This window comes from Oncorhynchus clarkii, chromosome 19, assembly GCF_045791955.1.
Source record: "Oncorhynchus clarkii lewisi isolate Uvic-CL-2024 chromosome 19, UVic_Ocla_1.0, whole genome shotgun sequence".
In the NCBI taxonomy this organism is placed as follows: Eukaryota; Metazoa; Chordata; class Actinopteri; order Salmoniformes; family Salmonidae; genus Oncorhynchus; species Oncorhynchus clarkii.
The window spans coordinates 8,185,636-8,201,026 of NC_092165.1; the positions used below are offsets into that span (position 1 = coordinate 8,185,636).

The following is a 15,391-nucleotide window of genomic DNA, read 5'->3' on the forward strand; positions in this document are numbered from 1 at the left end:
CCACACACATGCATGCACCCGTAGTGGCACACACACACACACCTGAGGAGGCTGATGGGAGGTGCTATAGGGACGGCTTAGTGTAAAGACTGGAATGGAACATGTGGAACGGTATCAAACATATAGAAACCACGTTTGACTCCGTTCCATGGATTCCATTCCAGCCATTACAATGAGCCCATCCTCCTATAGCTCCTCCCACCAGCCTCCTCTGACACACAAACACACACACACACACACACAGAAACTGTTTTTTTTGTGATTAGCCCTGTAATGAAGACCAAGGTGTCCATGATCACTTATAGTTCCCCAAATGTAAAATGACACATTGCTCAGTGAGGGAGCCAATGTGTTTCCAACATCCACTGTAGGTCCATTATATAACCAGGCACTGAAGCTCTTTGCTTCTCGTCCCTTCTGTCGTTCTGCAACAAGAGCCAAGCGTCAACCAGCCTTAAACGATCAGAAATAATATTTACATTTTAATTATGCACGTCAATATAACCTGTCATTGTATTATGATTTACACTGAGTGGACAAAACAGTAAGAACACCTTCCTAATATTGAGTTGCACCCCCCCATTCACCCTCTGAATGTCACACATACCCAATCCATGTCTCAATTCTCTCAAGGCTTAAAAATCCTTCTTTTTAGCCTGTCTACTCCCCTTCATGTACACCGATTTGAAGTGTATTTAACAGGTGACATCAATAAGGGATCATAGATTTCACTTGGATTCACCTGGTCAGTCTGTCATGGAGAGAGCAGGTGTTCTTAATGCTTTGTCCACTCGTTTTACAGTATGTGTTCTGTGTGAGCGCCACCTTTCACCAACTATGTAAGAGTATGCCTTTTAGTCTATGTGTCCTGCAAAACTGTCTCTGTATTGTACTAGATTCTCCTATATCTCTGTCAGTAAATAAAATATCATGTCAACTGTTAACCTGTAGATGTACACTATTGTTTTCCTGTGTTCTGCAATTCATTGTGTCCTACAGGATCCATATCATTTTATTTGACTCATGATAAGGTATATTATATATATATACATTGTGGTTGTTGAAGACTAGTGGTGGTGTTCAAGTATAGACGACAGCCACCATATAATGTAATGGAGATGGTGTCGGAGAGGGCAGAAACACTGGCATTGAGCCAGCACAGAACTGGTCCACTGGCTCAATTCCCAGACTCTTTGCCTTCATAAAAAAACAAGACAGTCGAGCTGAGAGTTGAAGACGGGTAGAAAACACAAACCACACTTCATAGAAGAAGCTCCTCTAACTGTTTTTTCTTTCTTATTTCATCTCACCGGAGTCAAAAGGTTTTGCATTCTACTTCCTAACATATTTTAGTCTAAGATACAAGTTTCTGAAATATATATCCAAAGCTACCTCCCACAAACCCTAACTCTGCCCTTTGGTTTCCTTATATGGAGATCATGGGTAGGTCTACAGTATGATCGGATATCAGCCTCCTCTTCAGACGCAGGCTAAGGATCTACTAGCTGTGAGCTACTAAATAGACCATGTTTCTCCTGTATTAGTAGCTTCTGGGGTTAAATTCGGCACCTCCTAGGTGCGGCCCAGAATACGTGACGAGTTTAGTGGTTCTTTGTCAAGAATACAGCGGGGAAACGGTTACTGATATTTCTGTGGCTGCACAGGATCTAAGAGCACACCTTTCAAACTGTGCAGATATGAGTGAAGTTAGGACTCAGAGTGGTAAGGTGCTGTTTAAAGTCTTGGATATATTCTGTTATTGTCTACACAAATGTTTTCTAAACTAAAAATACTGCTGTAATTAGTCTAATTATTACAAATGAATGCAGCCTAATTACGTTGAGCTCGTTATAATTATAACAATAATCGTACTGATTATTTCTCATGCAATAACTGAGATTCTGAATGTATAAATCAGACATACTCCGTAGGTGACGAAGGTCCAAGTTTACTCAATAGCGTACTGAAATCAAATGGCTCCTGAGGGAAAATCTTATTTGACGTAGCAAGTCTACAGTACAGAGTTACAGTACACTCCCTGGTATATTATCTGTCTCTGGAATGCAGAAACACACGTTTTCATTCTGTCTACTCCATGTTCGATGAGGCGATAGGCAATGAATAGGTTTGTTTGCTTTTCATGGTAATGTTTGGGAAGTAAGCCATTGTCAAATAACCATGACACTATTCAAATCACCAGTTCATATGAGAAGCTGAAGTTCCGGGTAAGTATGACTGTCAAATGAAATGTACTGCATGTGCAACCACTGCTGAGTCATCGAGGGGAGGTGTCTGATCTTGTATCCCTGGACCATAGGAGAGAGTAACCAGATTTCCTTTATCCTCTTTGGCTATTGTAGAAACTGTAGCTTTCTACTGCATGGGAATGCACAGTCTGCCTATTGAAGGTGACACAATATGATACGCCTTTTCTACAAACAACATAACTACCACGTTTGGGAAACAATACATTTTCTACGAGAGTATCCCAAGTGGTTTATATACAGAGGAGAGGTATTAGTCTGTTGTGGTCATATAGGAATGTGTGTTTACTAGACCTGGTTCTCTATGATTTGGACAAGAAGTCCGGTACATTGCTTCCGCTTGTTTCAATGCTGAGAGTTTCAGAAAGGGAATGAAGTTAGCAGGAGATTTTGATACACGGTTAAAGAGCATTTGACATTTGAGTCATTTATCAGATGCTCTTATCCAGAGCGACTTACAGTTAGTTAGTGCATTCATCTTATTAAGTTCCTAGGTTTTGACCTTTCTAGGGAGTTTTTCCTAGCCACCGTGCTTCTACACCTGCATTGCTTGCTGTTCGGGGTTTTAGGCTGGGTTTCTGTACAGCACTTTGAGATATCAGCTGATGTACGAAGGGCTATATAAATACATTTGATTTGATTTGATTTGATTAAGACAGCAAGGTGAGACAACCACATATCAGTCACAGTAAATACACTTATCCTCAATAAAGAAGTTACTGCTAAAGAGCGGTTTTTCGGATCTTTCCTCTCACTCCTCTCGCTTAGTTTTCTTTGTCAGGAACCTGAATGCTGGTGTGGAGACAGGATGAGTGACACCACTGTATCGCCTGAGGGTGCAGAGAGTGGGAAGAGTGAACATGTCCGCCAATGGCTGCATAGTAGTCCCACTGCCCCACAGGAGTATAATGAGGACGTTGCAGAATCAAGTCTTCTCTGCCCTGGTAAACAGGGCTTGGTGGCCCAGGAGGAGAGAGCAGAGTCACCTAGCTGTCTGTCAATGAAGAGTGATCACTCAATGGGTCAGCCAATCAACTTCCACCGAGGACATGGCACAAGGGACAAAAGGTTTGGGCCTGTATTCATAGTCTCAGAGTAGGAGTGTTGCTATAGGATCAGCTTTGCCTTTTAGATCATAATGAATAATATTATATGGACAGAGGGGAACTGATCCTCAATCAACACTACTACTGTGAGACACTTTAGGCCTTTTCGCACAGCAATGTTCTTAGCCCTGGGCTAAGACTGACCCTGGGCTAACTTATCCTGTGTTCACACTAACATGTGTTAATCCTGGGCTAAAATATCCTGTGGACAGTGGGGGAGCAGACGTTAGCCTGCCTACATAGCAACCGTTTTTGTTAGCCATAGCAACTAATGTTTTCGCACCGATGAAAGTATGTTTTTGTTACTGTAATTTAATTATGCCAATGTGCTTTCATCAATTGAAAGCCCTTAATCTATTTTATGAGAATTTCTAAGATTTCTTGTTTGCATAAAATAGACGCAGACCAGTCTTTCAATAATAGGTAATATAATTTATTCTCGGAGCGCGCTCCCACTTAATCACGTGCAGCAGTTTATATACAGATAATGACGTCATTTCATTGCTTTAACAGAATCCCCTCCTCTCGACCGGGACAAAGTGAGGTGAAAAGTTAATTCTAACTTACTGACACACTCCCAGATAACTTTTGACCCCTCAACATTATCGATCACCACTGAACTGACAGTTTTAATTAACAGAAAACCTAGGAATGCACTCACTGTCTTATCTAAAAACCCCAGAGCTAAGTTTCTGTAGGGTCAACCATAGGTTAACGACCTTATCTGTTTACACAGTCCATAACCCATTTGTTTCTTCCTAGTTGGAATGGTGTTCATTAACTTTTATTACTCCTTGTCCGTGTCACACAATCCCTTCTTATGAACTCATATTGTTAATCAGATATAATAAAACAGAGTATAAGTTTACTTAGTTACAATTCTATTTAAAATGGGGATAATTGTTTATTCATTTATCCATAATAAATCCAACAGTTTTTTTGTCAGGTTTTTGTCCTCAGATGGAAGGATAAAATAGTATAAATGTACTTATTAAAATAGCGTGCAGAACTCATCACAAGCATATGAAAATTAAGTGAAAATGCAGCTATTGTGATTGGACAGTGAAATATTCTATGCGTTTTTCTTGACCCCCGTTTCACACGGGCTATTTTGGCACCGGGTTTCTGGGTCTAGTCCTACAAAGTTGGACCTAACCCGGCTCCGGAGCAAGGCCAGCTAGCCCTGGGCTAAGGTTGGTGCTAGAATGTGCAAGTGTGAAGACTTGCATAGCCCTAGGCTAAAATCTCAATAAACCCAGGGATAAGGAGACTCGTGCAGTGTGAACACTGCATATGGATGAATTTGGGTCCCGATTTCCAACTGTATTTACAAGCTATGTTATAGGGTTAGGGTACTGACTGTATATTTCACAGGGAGGGTGCAGAGTCACCTACATCCAGCTGTGTGTCAATGAGGAGTGACCGCTCAATGGATCCACCGATAAACTACAAGAGAGAGTTTATTCCCAATCGCAGGTAATTTATGATTTTCATAATGAGGACGTTGCAATGTGTCAATACGTCCAACAATCGACAAAAGACAAAAGGTCTGGGCCCGTTTTCACAGTCTCAGAGTAGGAGTATTGATTAGTATCAGTTTCGATTAGCATCAGTTTTGGTTAGCATCAGTACTGATTAGCTTCAGTTTTGATTAGCATCAGTACTGATTAGCTTCAGTTTTGATTAGCATCAGTTATGATTAGCATCAGTTATGATTAGCATCAGTTATGATTAGCATCAGTACTGATTGGCATCAGTTTTGATTAGCATCAGTTTTGATTAGCATCAGTACTGATTAGCTTGAGTTTTGATTAGCATCAGTTATGATTAGCATCAGTACTGATTAGCTTGAGTTTTGATTAGCATCAGTTATGATTAGCATCAGTACTGATTAGCATCAGTTATGATTAGCATCAGTACTGATTAGCATCAGTTTTGATTAGCATCAGTTTTGAATATTATTTTGCATATGGTTTGATGACGGTTGACTGACCGAAAGCTCAGCCACAATTAAATAAATAGATTTTCATCTGTCTGGAAAAGTGCAGCGACTTTTTCCTGTTTCTCCAGTTTAGCATTTTGACTCCAGCACCCTCACTAAATTGGTTTGGGTGTGTGGTAGATTCTGCCTATTATCTATTAGATCATAATGATGTAGGGGGACTTGATCCTAGATCAGCACTCCTACTCGGAGACACTTTTGAATATGTGATTTCTAATAGACATCTTGCAGATCGGTAAAAGCGACTGTACATCATGAGCATAGGATTGATTAAAAACACACCTCAATAACATTTTTTTGCAGGGAGGGAGCAGACTCACCTACGCCCAGCTATCTGTCAATGAAGAGTGACCAGTCAATGGGTCCATCTTCAAGGTCATTTATGATTTTAATTAATAGATGATTTTTTAAATAATTTAAAGTATCTAAAGTGTGTCATGTGGGAATTCATTACTATAAAAAAAAGAAACTAAATTAAAATGCACAATACCTTGCATGTATGTATAAAAAAACACATTTGAGGTGATCCAAAACATACATTTGTTTAATTTCAAATGAATGTATTTGCACCTAATGTATTTCCACCAATTGTAGGATGATGACATCAGACACAACACAACTGTCCATTGGTGGAGTGCATGCAACAATGGTATGTTTGTAAGTTTTAAGCTGAAACTCTATGTATGCATTGTACATGTATGTTCAGTGGATTGTTCTTAGTTTCAATAATAATAAGCAATAGGCATTGGTGATTTGGCAAATAAAAAATATCAACTATATGTGCAGGTACAGTAACTGTTAATTGGTTTAAAAAGAAATACAACTGCCTATGGTGATGATCGTTTTTATTTCTTGGGTTCTCAGCATACTGAACATCATGGCATGAACAGAGTCAGCAACCTCAGAGAATTCCCACAGAGAATCGAAGACTGGACGAAGGAGCATGTGAAAGAGTGGCTAATTAGTAGCCTCAAACTCCCTGAGGTCGCAACAAAACTTTATGAACAGGACGTGTCAGGAGCTAGCCTGGTTTGCATTGAGAAACAGGACTTGACTGATTTCGGTGTTAAGTTTGGGCCTGCGATTCAAATCATAAAAAATGTAGAGATACTGAGAAACGACTTGGAGAGTGTAGGGAGAAGCATGAGATCCCCTGAGAGTGACCCCTTCAGAAGACAGGAGAGATTTAGATTTAGAGCCATACCAGAAGCTAGGATGGGGTCACATGAGGAAACTCAGGATTCTGACAGTGTGAAATCGGAGTCGGTGGCTCCAAGTCTAAGCTCATCATGGACATCAGTGGAAGAACTGAGACATTCCGGTTCAGATGTTGCATCCCCCATTCTACTGCCAATGGTAGAGTCGGAATACATTCCAGCTTATGGAAATATGGAGGACAATACGAGACAAAGTGAGACGTCCATCTCATCATTTGACCACTTAAGAGAAACTGCTCCAAATCTGGAGAAGAGAATATGTCCCCCACGTCCCTTTGACCAAAACGACCTATCGTTCACATACATACAAAATGATATCCTCCCCCCTGAATCTGGTCCAAGCAATCTCATTGACCCGGTACATGAGTACAAGCTCCTGCCAAGCACAGAGGAAGCCAGTGAGATAGATATTCTGGAAAAGTTCAGCAATGAAGTGTTTCGTTTTTCCGCAGCCTGCATGAACTCTCGCACCAATGGTACAATTCATTTTGGGGTGACAGGCGGGCTCGGACACATGCATGGACAGGTGATTGGGCAAAACCTGCCATCATTCAATATGTATACAGACAGGTTTGACTTGCATCTCAAGGAACACTTTGGAGAAGAAACAAATATCGCAAGATCATGCATCAGACCTCCAAAATTCTTTCAGGTTCAATGTCTAGATGGCGCGACTTCAGACAAGTGGGTGATAGAAGTTGATGTTGTCCCAAGTTATTCACAGACTCAAGAGAAGCTTTTCTATACCTCAATAATACCTGAACAAAATGGAGAAGAATACAAAACTGAATGTCTGTTTATTCGACAAGGTCCAAAGAGCATCAACATTCTTGCAGACAATAATCCCAGAAGTCTACAGGAGAAGATGAGAGGTTTGACAGAGGAAGTCAAATGTTGGTCATCAGCACGCAAGTCAAAAGAGGAGAGCAACTGTCAGCAACCCAACCAAAACCACCAAGGTCAGAGGCTAAAACAATTGATAACTCATGGGAGAGACACACTTGAAAACTCATTGCAAGTTATAGTTGTCACAAACAAGTGCCACCCCAGTCAACATGAACATTTGGGTTTTTTGAAAGAGATGAAGTTGTTTGCAGTGCTCGAGTTTGACCCAGAATCTGACATGAACGGGACATGCAGTTTCTACAGAACAGATCGCATAGCGAATCTTCATTACCCTCGAATGTACAATACTAATGACAATGTCTCCAGTGTTATCGGAAAGCTGAACTTGTTTAAGCAGACAAGCTGGGTCTTTTGTAATGGTCGAGCAAATGAGGTCAGTGAAGCAGACAGACCTTTCAGTACCAGTGAATGGCTGAAGAAACGTGCTGGAGAAATCAGCGATATGGTTTCATTTCTCTGCAATCCAGACGTCTTGTCGAAAGACAGACTACTTGTGGTGTTCATGCTTCACTCAGGAGTCACTGACATCTCAAGCCCTATACTTGAGGCCTTTTGTGCGATCTATCGCACTCTTGAGGGTGAGGATAATATGCTCTGCATATGCAAAGATTCCAATGTATTCAGTCAATGGAGAGACATGATAAACACTCGCTGCAAAGTGGATATTACTAGTAAATGTATCTACGAATTGAGCCTGACTGAAATCGACTGCACCATCAGGAAAATCAAAGAACCCCAGACACGGTCCTCTAGGAGATATCTGCCATCTTCTGGCTCCAGTTCAGTCCTCCTGACACAAAAAGACGAAGAGCTGATGACCGTACTTGATATACTGAGTGAAAATGAATGTGAGAACACTGAAATTGAAACCAAAGACTCTTTTGAGGAATTCAAGACCAACACGGAGGAGGACTTTTACAGAGGCGGACAGGTGACTTGGTGGAACTTCTACTTGTCCGAGAGGCCAGGTTGTCTGCCATTCATCAAACGTGACAAGTATGAGGATCTTCACAACCTGATCACACCTACAGAGGGGTACACATCGCCATGCATAATAATAAACCTCTTCCATCATCCAGGATGTGGTGGAACAACACTGGCCATGCACGTGTTGTGGAACTTGAGATGTAAATTCAGATGTGCCGTTCTGAAAAACACCACAGCACAGAACAGTGAGATCGCAGTCCAAGTCAGACACCTGCTGACCTGTGGCAAAGAGAAGCAGTTGAGTTATTCTCCTGTTCTACTCTTGGTGGACAACTGGGAGGACGTTGAAGACCTACAGAGATGCATACTAAGTGCAGCCAACGAGAAGAAGAAACCTGACACTCTGATGGTCATCATACTGAACTGTGAGAGATCACAGATTCCTGCAGAGAGCTCCAGAAACAGCCGACTTGACAATGTGTTCATGATCAACAAGCTCTCCACCAAAGAGCAGAGCTTCTTTGAGGTGAAACTGAAAGAGCTCAAAGGTCACCATCAAAAACCTGAAACGTTCTACGCCTTCATGATCATGACAAACAATTTCAGTGAGAAGTACATCAAGAATCTGGTGTGCAACACCCTGAAAGACCTTGACACCTCCAGAAAAGAAGGACAGCTATTTTCACTCTTAGCTTTGCTAAATACATATGTGAACGGCTCCTACATGGCCCTGTCCCTATGTGAGGATTTTGTGGGGATTAGGAATGCTCTGTGGGGAAAAGAGACACTTGAGGACAAAATGAACCCATACTCCACGCTACTGATCCGCTTCAACATTAAAGAGCGCGGCACTTATCAGGCAGTTCGGTTTCTACACCAAATGATTGCAAGTAATTGCCTCAAAGTCCTCACCGGAAAGCACAAGCTTCAACTGGGGGAAATAACAACCAGTCTGTTACACTGTGACTTGCTGTACAAATCTGGCATGGGTAAGGACATCCTGGTTCAAAACATCCAAAGTATGCTGATCACGCGGCAACGAAAGGAACTTGGACATGACAAAGATACACTGTTCTCTCCTTTGATTGAAGACATACAGACGGATGAGGGAATCAGCCAAATCAAAGAAGTTCTTGTAAGAGCAACAATGAGATTTGACAAAAATGCAACTCTGCCACAAGCTTTGGCAAGGCATTTCTATCTGAAAGAGAAGGATTATATATCTGCTCTGCAATGGGCCAAGGATGCACAGCAGAAAATGTACAATTCTTACATTGCAGACACATTGGGACAGGTGTACAAAAGCCACCTGAAATATGAAATTGAACGTGCTGAGGAGCTCACTCCAGAAGGGTTAGACAAATGCCTAAAATTAGCATTTCAGGCCACCAAAGCATTCAGAGATTCACAGGAACTCGCAAAGAAGGACGAGCCAATGGATTCCCTTGATCTGCCCAACAGAAAGAGGCAACGAACCTACAACACATCTGGGTATGTCGGTGAAATGGAAGTTTCAATGATTGTTTTTGACATCCTCAAAGATATTCCTTTCTTCAACAAAAGTGATGAACTCCAGCGAGACAAAATGCTGCAGTTCCTCAAAAACCACTTGCCGGTGAGTGATTTTCATGAAACAACAAACAGTACAAATGATCAATTCATTGCTGTTCTGTCAGACCACGAGAAATTCCTGGTCTCTTTGAAGCCACGGCTGAAGGAGATGTTCAGTTTTTTTGAGAACTACTTCACATACCTGAAGCCAAGGTCAATTGAGAAGGAGACAGCAGAGGACAGAAACAAACGAAAAGTATCAGAGCTCTTCAAGAAGTACATTCACATCTTCTGTTCCTCGGGAGAAGAGAGAGCCTCCGAAAGGGCCAGTAAACCAAAACTGAGTCTCCGGCAGGAGATAGAGGAGCAGCGGAACTATTTGGAGCAAAAACGAGCAGATTCATTTGCTGGTCTTCTCCAGTATCTGAATGAGAAGAATGGGAATCAAATTGAATTAATTCTGAAGAAATGGCAGTTCATTGTTCAAAATTCTACACGGAAACTCATGGCTGACCGGATCAATTTCATCCTTGCGAACATTGTTCTTCACTGCATTAAGCAAAGCTCAACATTGCTGAAGAGGTACGAGGATCTGGTCTCCCTTCTCAACGAGGCACTGCAAGAAGAGGGAACCCATTCAAACTGCACAGAGCTGTACTACCTCTCAATGTTGCTGATGTGGCCAAGAAAGGACAACCTGCTTGAGAGCACCACAACGTTCAAAAACATTGGCACGTATGTCACTTCATCGAAAAAATCTTTCCATCGTCGCTTCTCCCACATGTTTCCGGCGAAGAGTTGCATCGCACATTTCTACCTCGGGAAATCAAGAGGGCTGAGGAGAATAATTCACAAAGGCAGGCTTGATCAGTTCCTGTACAAAGAGGGACCCAAAACATCACACAAGAAGGCCTCATCCAAAGATAGACCCCCAAACCCGCATCAACTGTGGCAAAGTGGAGCAATATGGAGGGATCCTGAGATACAAAACCTGTTACAGCGGGTCAAAGGCAAAACGGAAAACGGTGACATTTATGTTTACTACGGGGGCAATCTGAAAATCTCAGTGCGTCCAGTATACCTTGGTGGAGTCCGGAGTGGATGCAGTACGGAGGAGGTCTCCTTTTACCTTGGATTCACCATGGAGGGACCCGTAGCTTCTGACATAAAGTATGAAAATGACCGGTAAACAGCTTACCATCAGGCAGACTGAGTAAGGGATGCAAGTGTTTGCACTTAGGGAAAGGAAAGGCTTCCATTGAAGTTATATAGGCCTAGAGGGTTTGACTGGGGTGAATGTCTGTGAACCAGGACAGAATCACATTAAGTAAGATACCAGTGTGCTCTTGTCACTGTGTGAGGAAACCCAACCTCAACCACCTTGATATAATCAAAGCAGAGAGAACAGGTGTCGGGTGACATTCAGCAATGAATCATTCATGCTTTTAGAGGTGAAACAATGACAATCATTCATGCTTTTAGAGGTGAAACAATGACAATCATTCATGCTTTTAGAGGTGAAACAATGACAATCATTCATGCTTTTAGAGGTGAAACAATGACAATCATTCATGCTTTTAGAGGTGAAACAATGACAATCATTCATGCTTTTAGAGGTGAAACAATGACAATCATTCATGCTTTTAGAGGTGAAACAATGACAATCAATCTTGCATCAGAATGGATTGTAATGTCTCTAAGTCCCTGTAATTTTATCTCTAAGTCCCTGTAATTTTATCTCCAAGTCCCTGTAATTTTGTTTCTAAGTCCCTGTAATTTTGTTTCTAAGTCCCTGTAATTTTATCTCCAAGTCCCTGTAATTTTGTTTCTAAGTCCCTGTAATTTTGTCTCTAAATCCCTCTAATTCTGTCTCTAAGTCCCTCTAATTGTAACATACAGTAGTACTATACAGTAGCAGACCAATGAACAAGGATTGTAGACCTATAAACCATTTGCAACTATTCAATGCTTAAAACATGTTTTATGGTTTTGCATTGTGTTTATTGAAACTACGGAATGATTATTATGTTACAAGGCATATTGACTTTCTGCAAGTTATGTATCTTCTTCAGATGTTTGTCTAAATACATTCAATTGCGTGGTTATTTGAAATGATATGCTACATTATTTACAAGAGAAAAGAAATTAGGAGAAAACCTATTGTCAATGTTTGTTAATGGAATAAAGAGAATTGCATACTATATATATATATACAGTATATACCTGTATATAATTGAGGATATTTTTTCTCTGAATGTTCTCTAAAACAATTATGATTCTATAACAAAATGTTACCTGCATGTATTGCACCCTACTGAAAATATTTTAATATGTGACACTTTTCAAATCAAATCAAATTGGTCACATACACATGTTTAGCAGATGTTATTGCGGGTGTAGCGAAATGCTTGTGCTTCTAGCTCCGACAGTGCAGTAACATCTAACAACATATACCCAAAACACACAAATCTTAAGTAAGGAATGGAAATAAGAATATATGCAGATATGGACGAGCGATGTCAGAGCGGCATGGACTTAGATACAGTAGAGAAATATAGAATTAAGCAATAAGGCACGAGGGGGTGTGGTATATGACCAATATACCTCGGCCAATATACAATTTTGAACCTGGTAGTGTGCCAAATTAATATTCATAACCTACAGTAAAGCACTGTTTGATTATGTTGTTGTTGTGTTTAATTTACCAGCAAATGTTTCATGTGCCACTGGCTTTTCTATATCTTACCATCTGCCAATGTTCAGCTGGAAAACTATACAAAATGGCCATCCCTGGAATATACTGGTCCTGATCAGTAGGAATGTTATTTTTCAAATAGAAACACAGCAGGCAGATAGAGACTATCTATCATGATTTTATTAAGTTGCTACAAAAAAAAAAGGATTTTGCTCTGTTTTAGTCACTGAAATAGTTTTTCAGAATAACTGGTCTGACAGCACCCTCTACTGGATCAATACAAATCACACACTGTCAGTGTGGGGCCGATTACGTGTTAACTAGGTATTCTTGTGATTTTTTTTATACAATAGGATCCCCCAAAGAAGTGTGTGAGGGGCTGATTGTGAGAACGTAGACTTTCTCTCAGTCAAGCTGTCCAATACAATAACGGTTGTTGTAGACAACATATAGTGTCCGTATGCTTGTGTACTTACTGTATCTGTCTGTCTGCCATTTTCTCACATTACAACGTAATTAACTTCCAAAACCAATGTCCTGAAAAGCGTTAAAAGTTCCCAAAACTATAGCCCAACAGACTTAGCTAGCTACTGCTACTCCTTTATAGCCACAAGACAGCAAGCAAGATATATTAATAAACATGTATTCTAAAGAGAGATAGATAGCTAAGAAAGTAGGCTATTTACCGGATATCTAAATGAACGCAAACCAACGCAAGGTTCGCTATTATGAAGGCATTTCTTTATAAAACATAATGAATAGCAAACGTTTGGCGTAGCTTTATGCAATGGTTGCGTAAACCGCGGATAATGTTCTTCTTCATTTTTCCAATGTATTATAATTTTAGTATTCCCCACAATACTTATAGTTAAACGATCTACAGTAAACTGTCAGGCTCATGTACTGGTAATTTGAGTTCATTCCTGTATGTCAGGATGGCCGAGCGGTCTAAGGCGCTGCGTTCAGGTCGCAGTCTCCCCTGGAGGCGTGGGTTCGAATCCCACTTCTGACATTCATTTTTGTAATGTAGATGCAACATGCCTTTCTTTGTAACATATTTATATTCAACAGGAAATGAATGTCAGAAAATGTTGTTCAACACTTTGACCCAAAAATGAAAGGTACAGATCAACCATTTTACTTCTTTAAGGTTTTTGTTTCCTGACATTGAAAGCAGTCTATGACTGTGAATGAGTCACTGCAATACACACTATGATTTGGTAAACTAACCTCTGCGCTGATTTTGCAACATGTATAAATGCAAAGAGAATAGTTAAGCATGGTGTTGTGCCAATAAATTATATATAGACTAGATGACTTATAGGGGGCGCTGTGTTGAAGCCAACATGCCTCCATCTTGGCACTCCCCTTGTTTGTAATTAATATTTTGGAAGCTATAGAAATGCATTTATTAATGTCTACATTTGTTTTTTGCCACATGTATTATATTACAGACACCTAAATGCATGCTTTACAATTATATTATGTGAGGTAAACATACATATAAAAAATCTATATATAAAAACATTTAAAAATATATATATATTTATTATATTAGTAATGTTACTATCCCCAGTACAACAAAAAAATACTTAAAAACATGTAATTTTGTCCTGAAACATTTAAAGCTGCAAAGGGTCACTTTTTTGGGTGACCCTACAAAATTCAGACAGAAATTTTAGTTATAGATCTGTCATTATCATTGAAATCAATTCCAAGAAGCTTAGATCTATGCTATGTGCACAATTTCTATTCTTCCCATTCTTAACTTTAATTTCTGCATCTTTTACTTTTGATTTTGTTCACCAGCTTCAAACAACTGAAAATACAATATTTTTGGTTATTGAAAACATATTTCACAGCTGTTTCGATGGTACAATGACTCTCTACGCTATACTTGCTTGTTTGATCACAAACTTATATTAGGCAAACTATTAGAATTTTTGCAACCAGGAAATGGCAGAGAAATTTCTGCATAATGTACCTTTAAAATGATGGTCTCTGCTAAACTGAGCAGAGACCGTTGCTAAGCAGAGAGCATTGCTAAGCAGAGACCGTTGCTAAGCAGAGACCATTGCTAAGCAGAGACCGTTGCTAAGCAGAGAGCATTGCTAAGCAGAGACCGTTGCTAAGCAGAGAGCATTGCTAAGCAGAGACCGTTGCTAAGCAGAGACCATTGCTAAGCAGAGAGCGTTGCTAAGCAGAGACCGTTGCTAAGCAGAGACCGTTGCTAAGCAGAGAGCATTGCTAAGCAGAGACCGTTGCTAAGCAGAGACCATTGCTAAGCAGAGACCGTTGCTAAGCAGAGAGCATTGCTAAGCAGAGACCGTTGCTAAGCAGAGAGCATTGCTAAGCAGAGACCGTTGCTAAGCAGAGACCATTGCTAAGCAGAGAGCGTTGCTAAGCAGAGACCGTTGCTAAGCAGAGACCGTTGCTAAGCAGAGAGCATTGCTAAGCAGAGACCGTTGCTAAGCAGAGACCATTGCTAAGCAGAGAGCGTTGCTAAGCAGAGACCGTGGCTAAGCAGAGACCGTTGCTAAGAAGAGACCGTTGATAAGCAGAGACCGTTGATAAGCAGAGAGCGTTGCTAAGCAGAGAGCGCACTGAACAGTGAGTGCAGTTGCACTTGGCCAAATCAATTCCAGTAATCAATTAAATAACTATATATTTACTCTTACACGTCGCGACCCATACTTTAAGAAAGGCTGATCTAAGGATCTTTG

At 40.6% G+C, this 15,391-nt stretch overlaps 1 protein-coding gene and 1 non-coding gene across 4 annotated transcripts; both read left to right on the top strand.

Moving 5' to 3' along the window:
- The first annotated feature begins 1,474 nt into the window (after window positions 1–1,474).
- LOC139374686 (sterile alpha motif domain-containing protein 9-like) lies at window positions 1,475–12,174 on the top strand. 3 transcript variants are annotated; one of them, XM_071115750.1, is made up of 6 exons: window positions 1,475–1,722; window positions 3,033–3,332; window positions 4,745–4,846; window positions 5,676–5,747; window positions 5,967–6,021; window positions 6,237–12,174. In XM_071115750.1, exons 2-6 carry the CDS (start codon window positions 3,073–3,075, stop codon window positions 11,160–11,162), a joined length of 5,415 nt encoding a protein of 1,804 aa, XP_070971851.1. In that variant the 5' UTR covers window positions 1,475–1,722; window positions 3,033–3,072; the 3' UTR covers window positions 11,163–12,174. The 3 variants fall into 3 exon arrangements, with proteins under 3 accessions (XP_070971851.1, XP_070971853.1, XP_070971852.1); XM_071115752.1 differs by having other exon boundaries at window positions 1,484–1,722; window positions 3,217–3,332; XM_071115751.1 differs by having other exon boundaries at window positions 1,499–1,722; window positions 3,046–3,332.
- Window positions 12,175–13,597: 1,423 nt separating this feature from the next.
- Window positions 13,598–13,680, top strand: trnal-cag (transfer RNA leucine (anticodon CAG)). The gene has a single exon. It is a non-coding gene; the product is annotated as a tRNA-Leu (tRNA).
- The last annotated feature ends 1,711 nt before the right edge of the window (window positions 13,681–15,391 follow it).

Bases quoted from the DNA above. Each gene is read 5' to 3' on its own strand.
- LOC139374686 (XM_071115750.1), top strand. From the start codon at position 3,073: ATGAGTGACACCACTGTATCGCCTGAGGGTGCAGAGAGTGGGAAGAGT. The intron at 4,847-5,675 runs GTAATTTATGAT...ATTTTTTTGCAG, and splicing joins GAGTTTATTCCCAATCGCAG to GGAGGGAGCAGACTCACCTA. The intron at 5,748-5,966 runs GTCATTTATGAT...CACCAATTGTAG, and splicing joins TCAATGGGTCCATCTTCAAG to GATGATGACATCAGACACAA.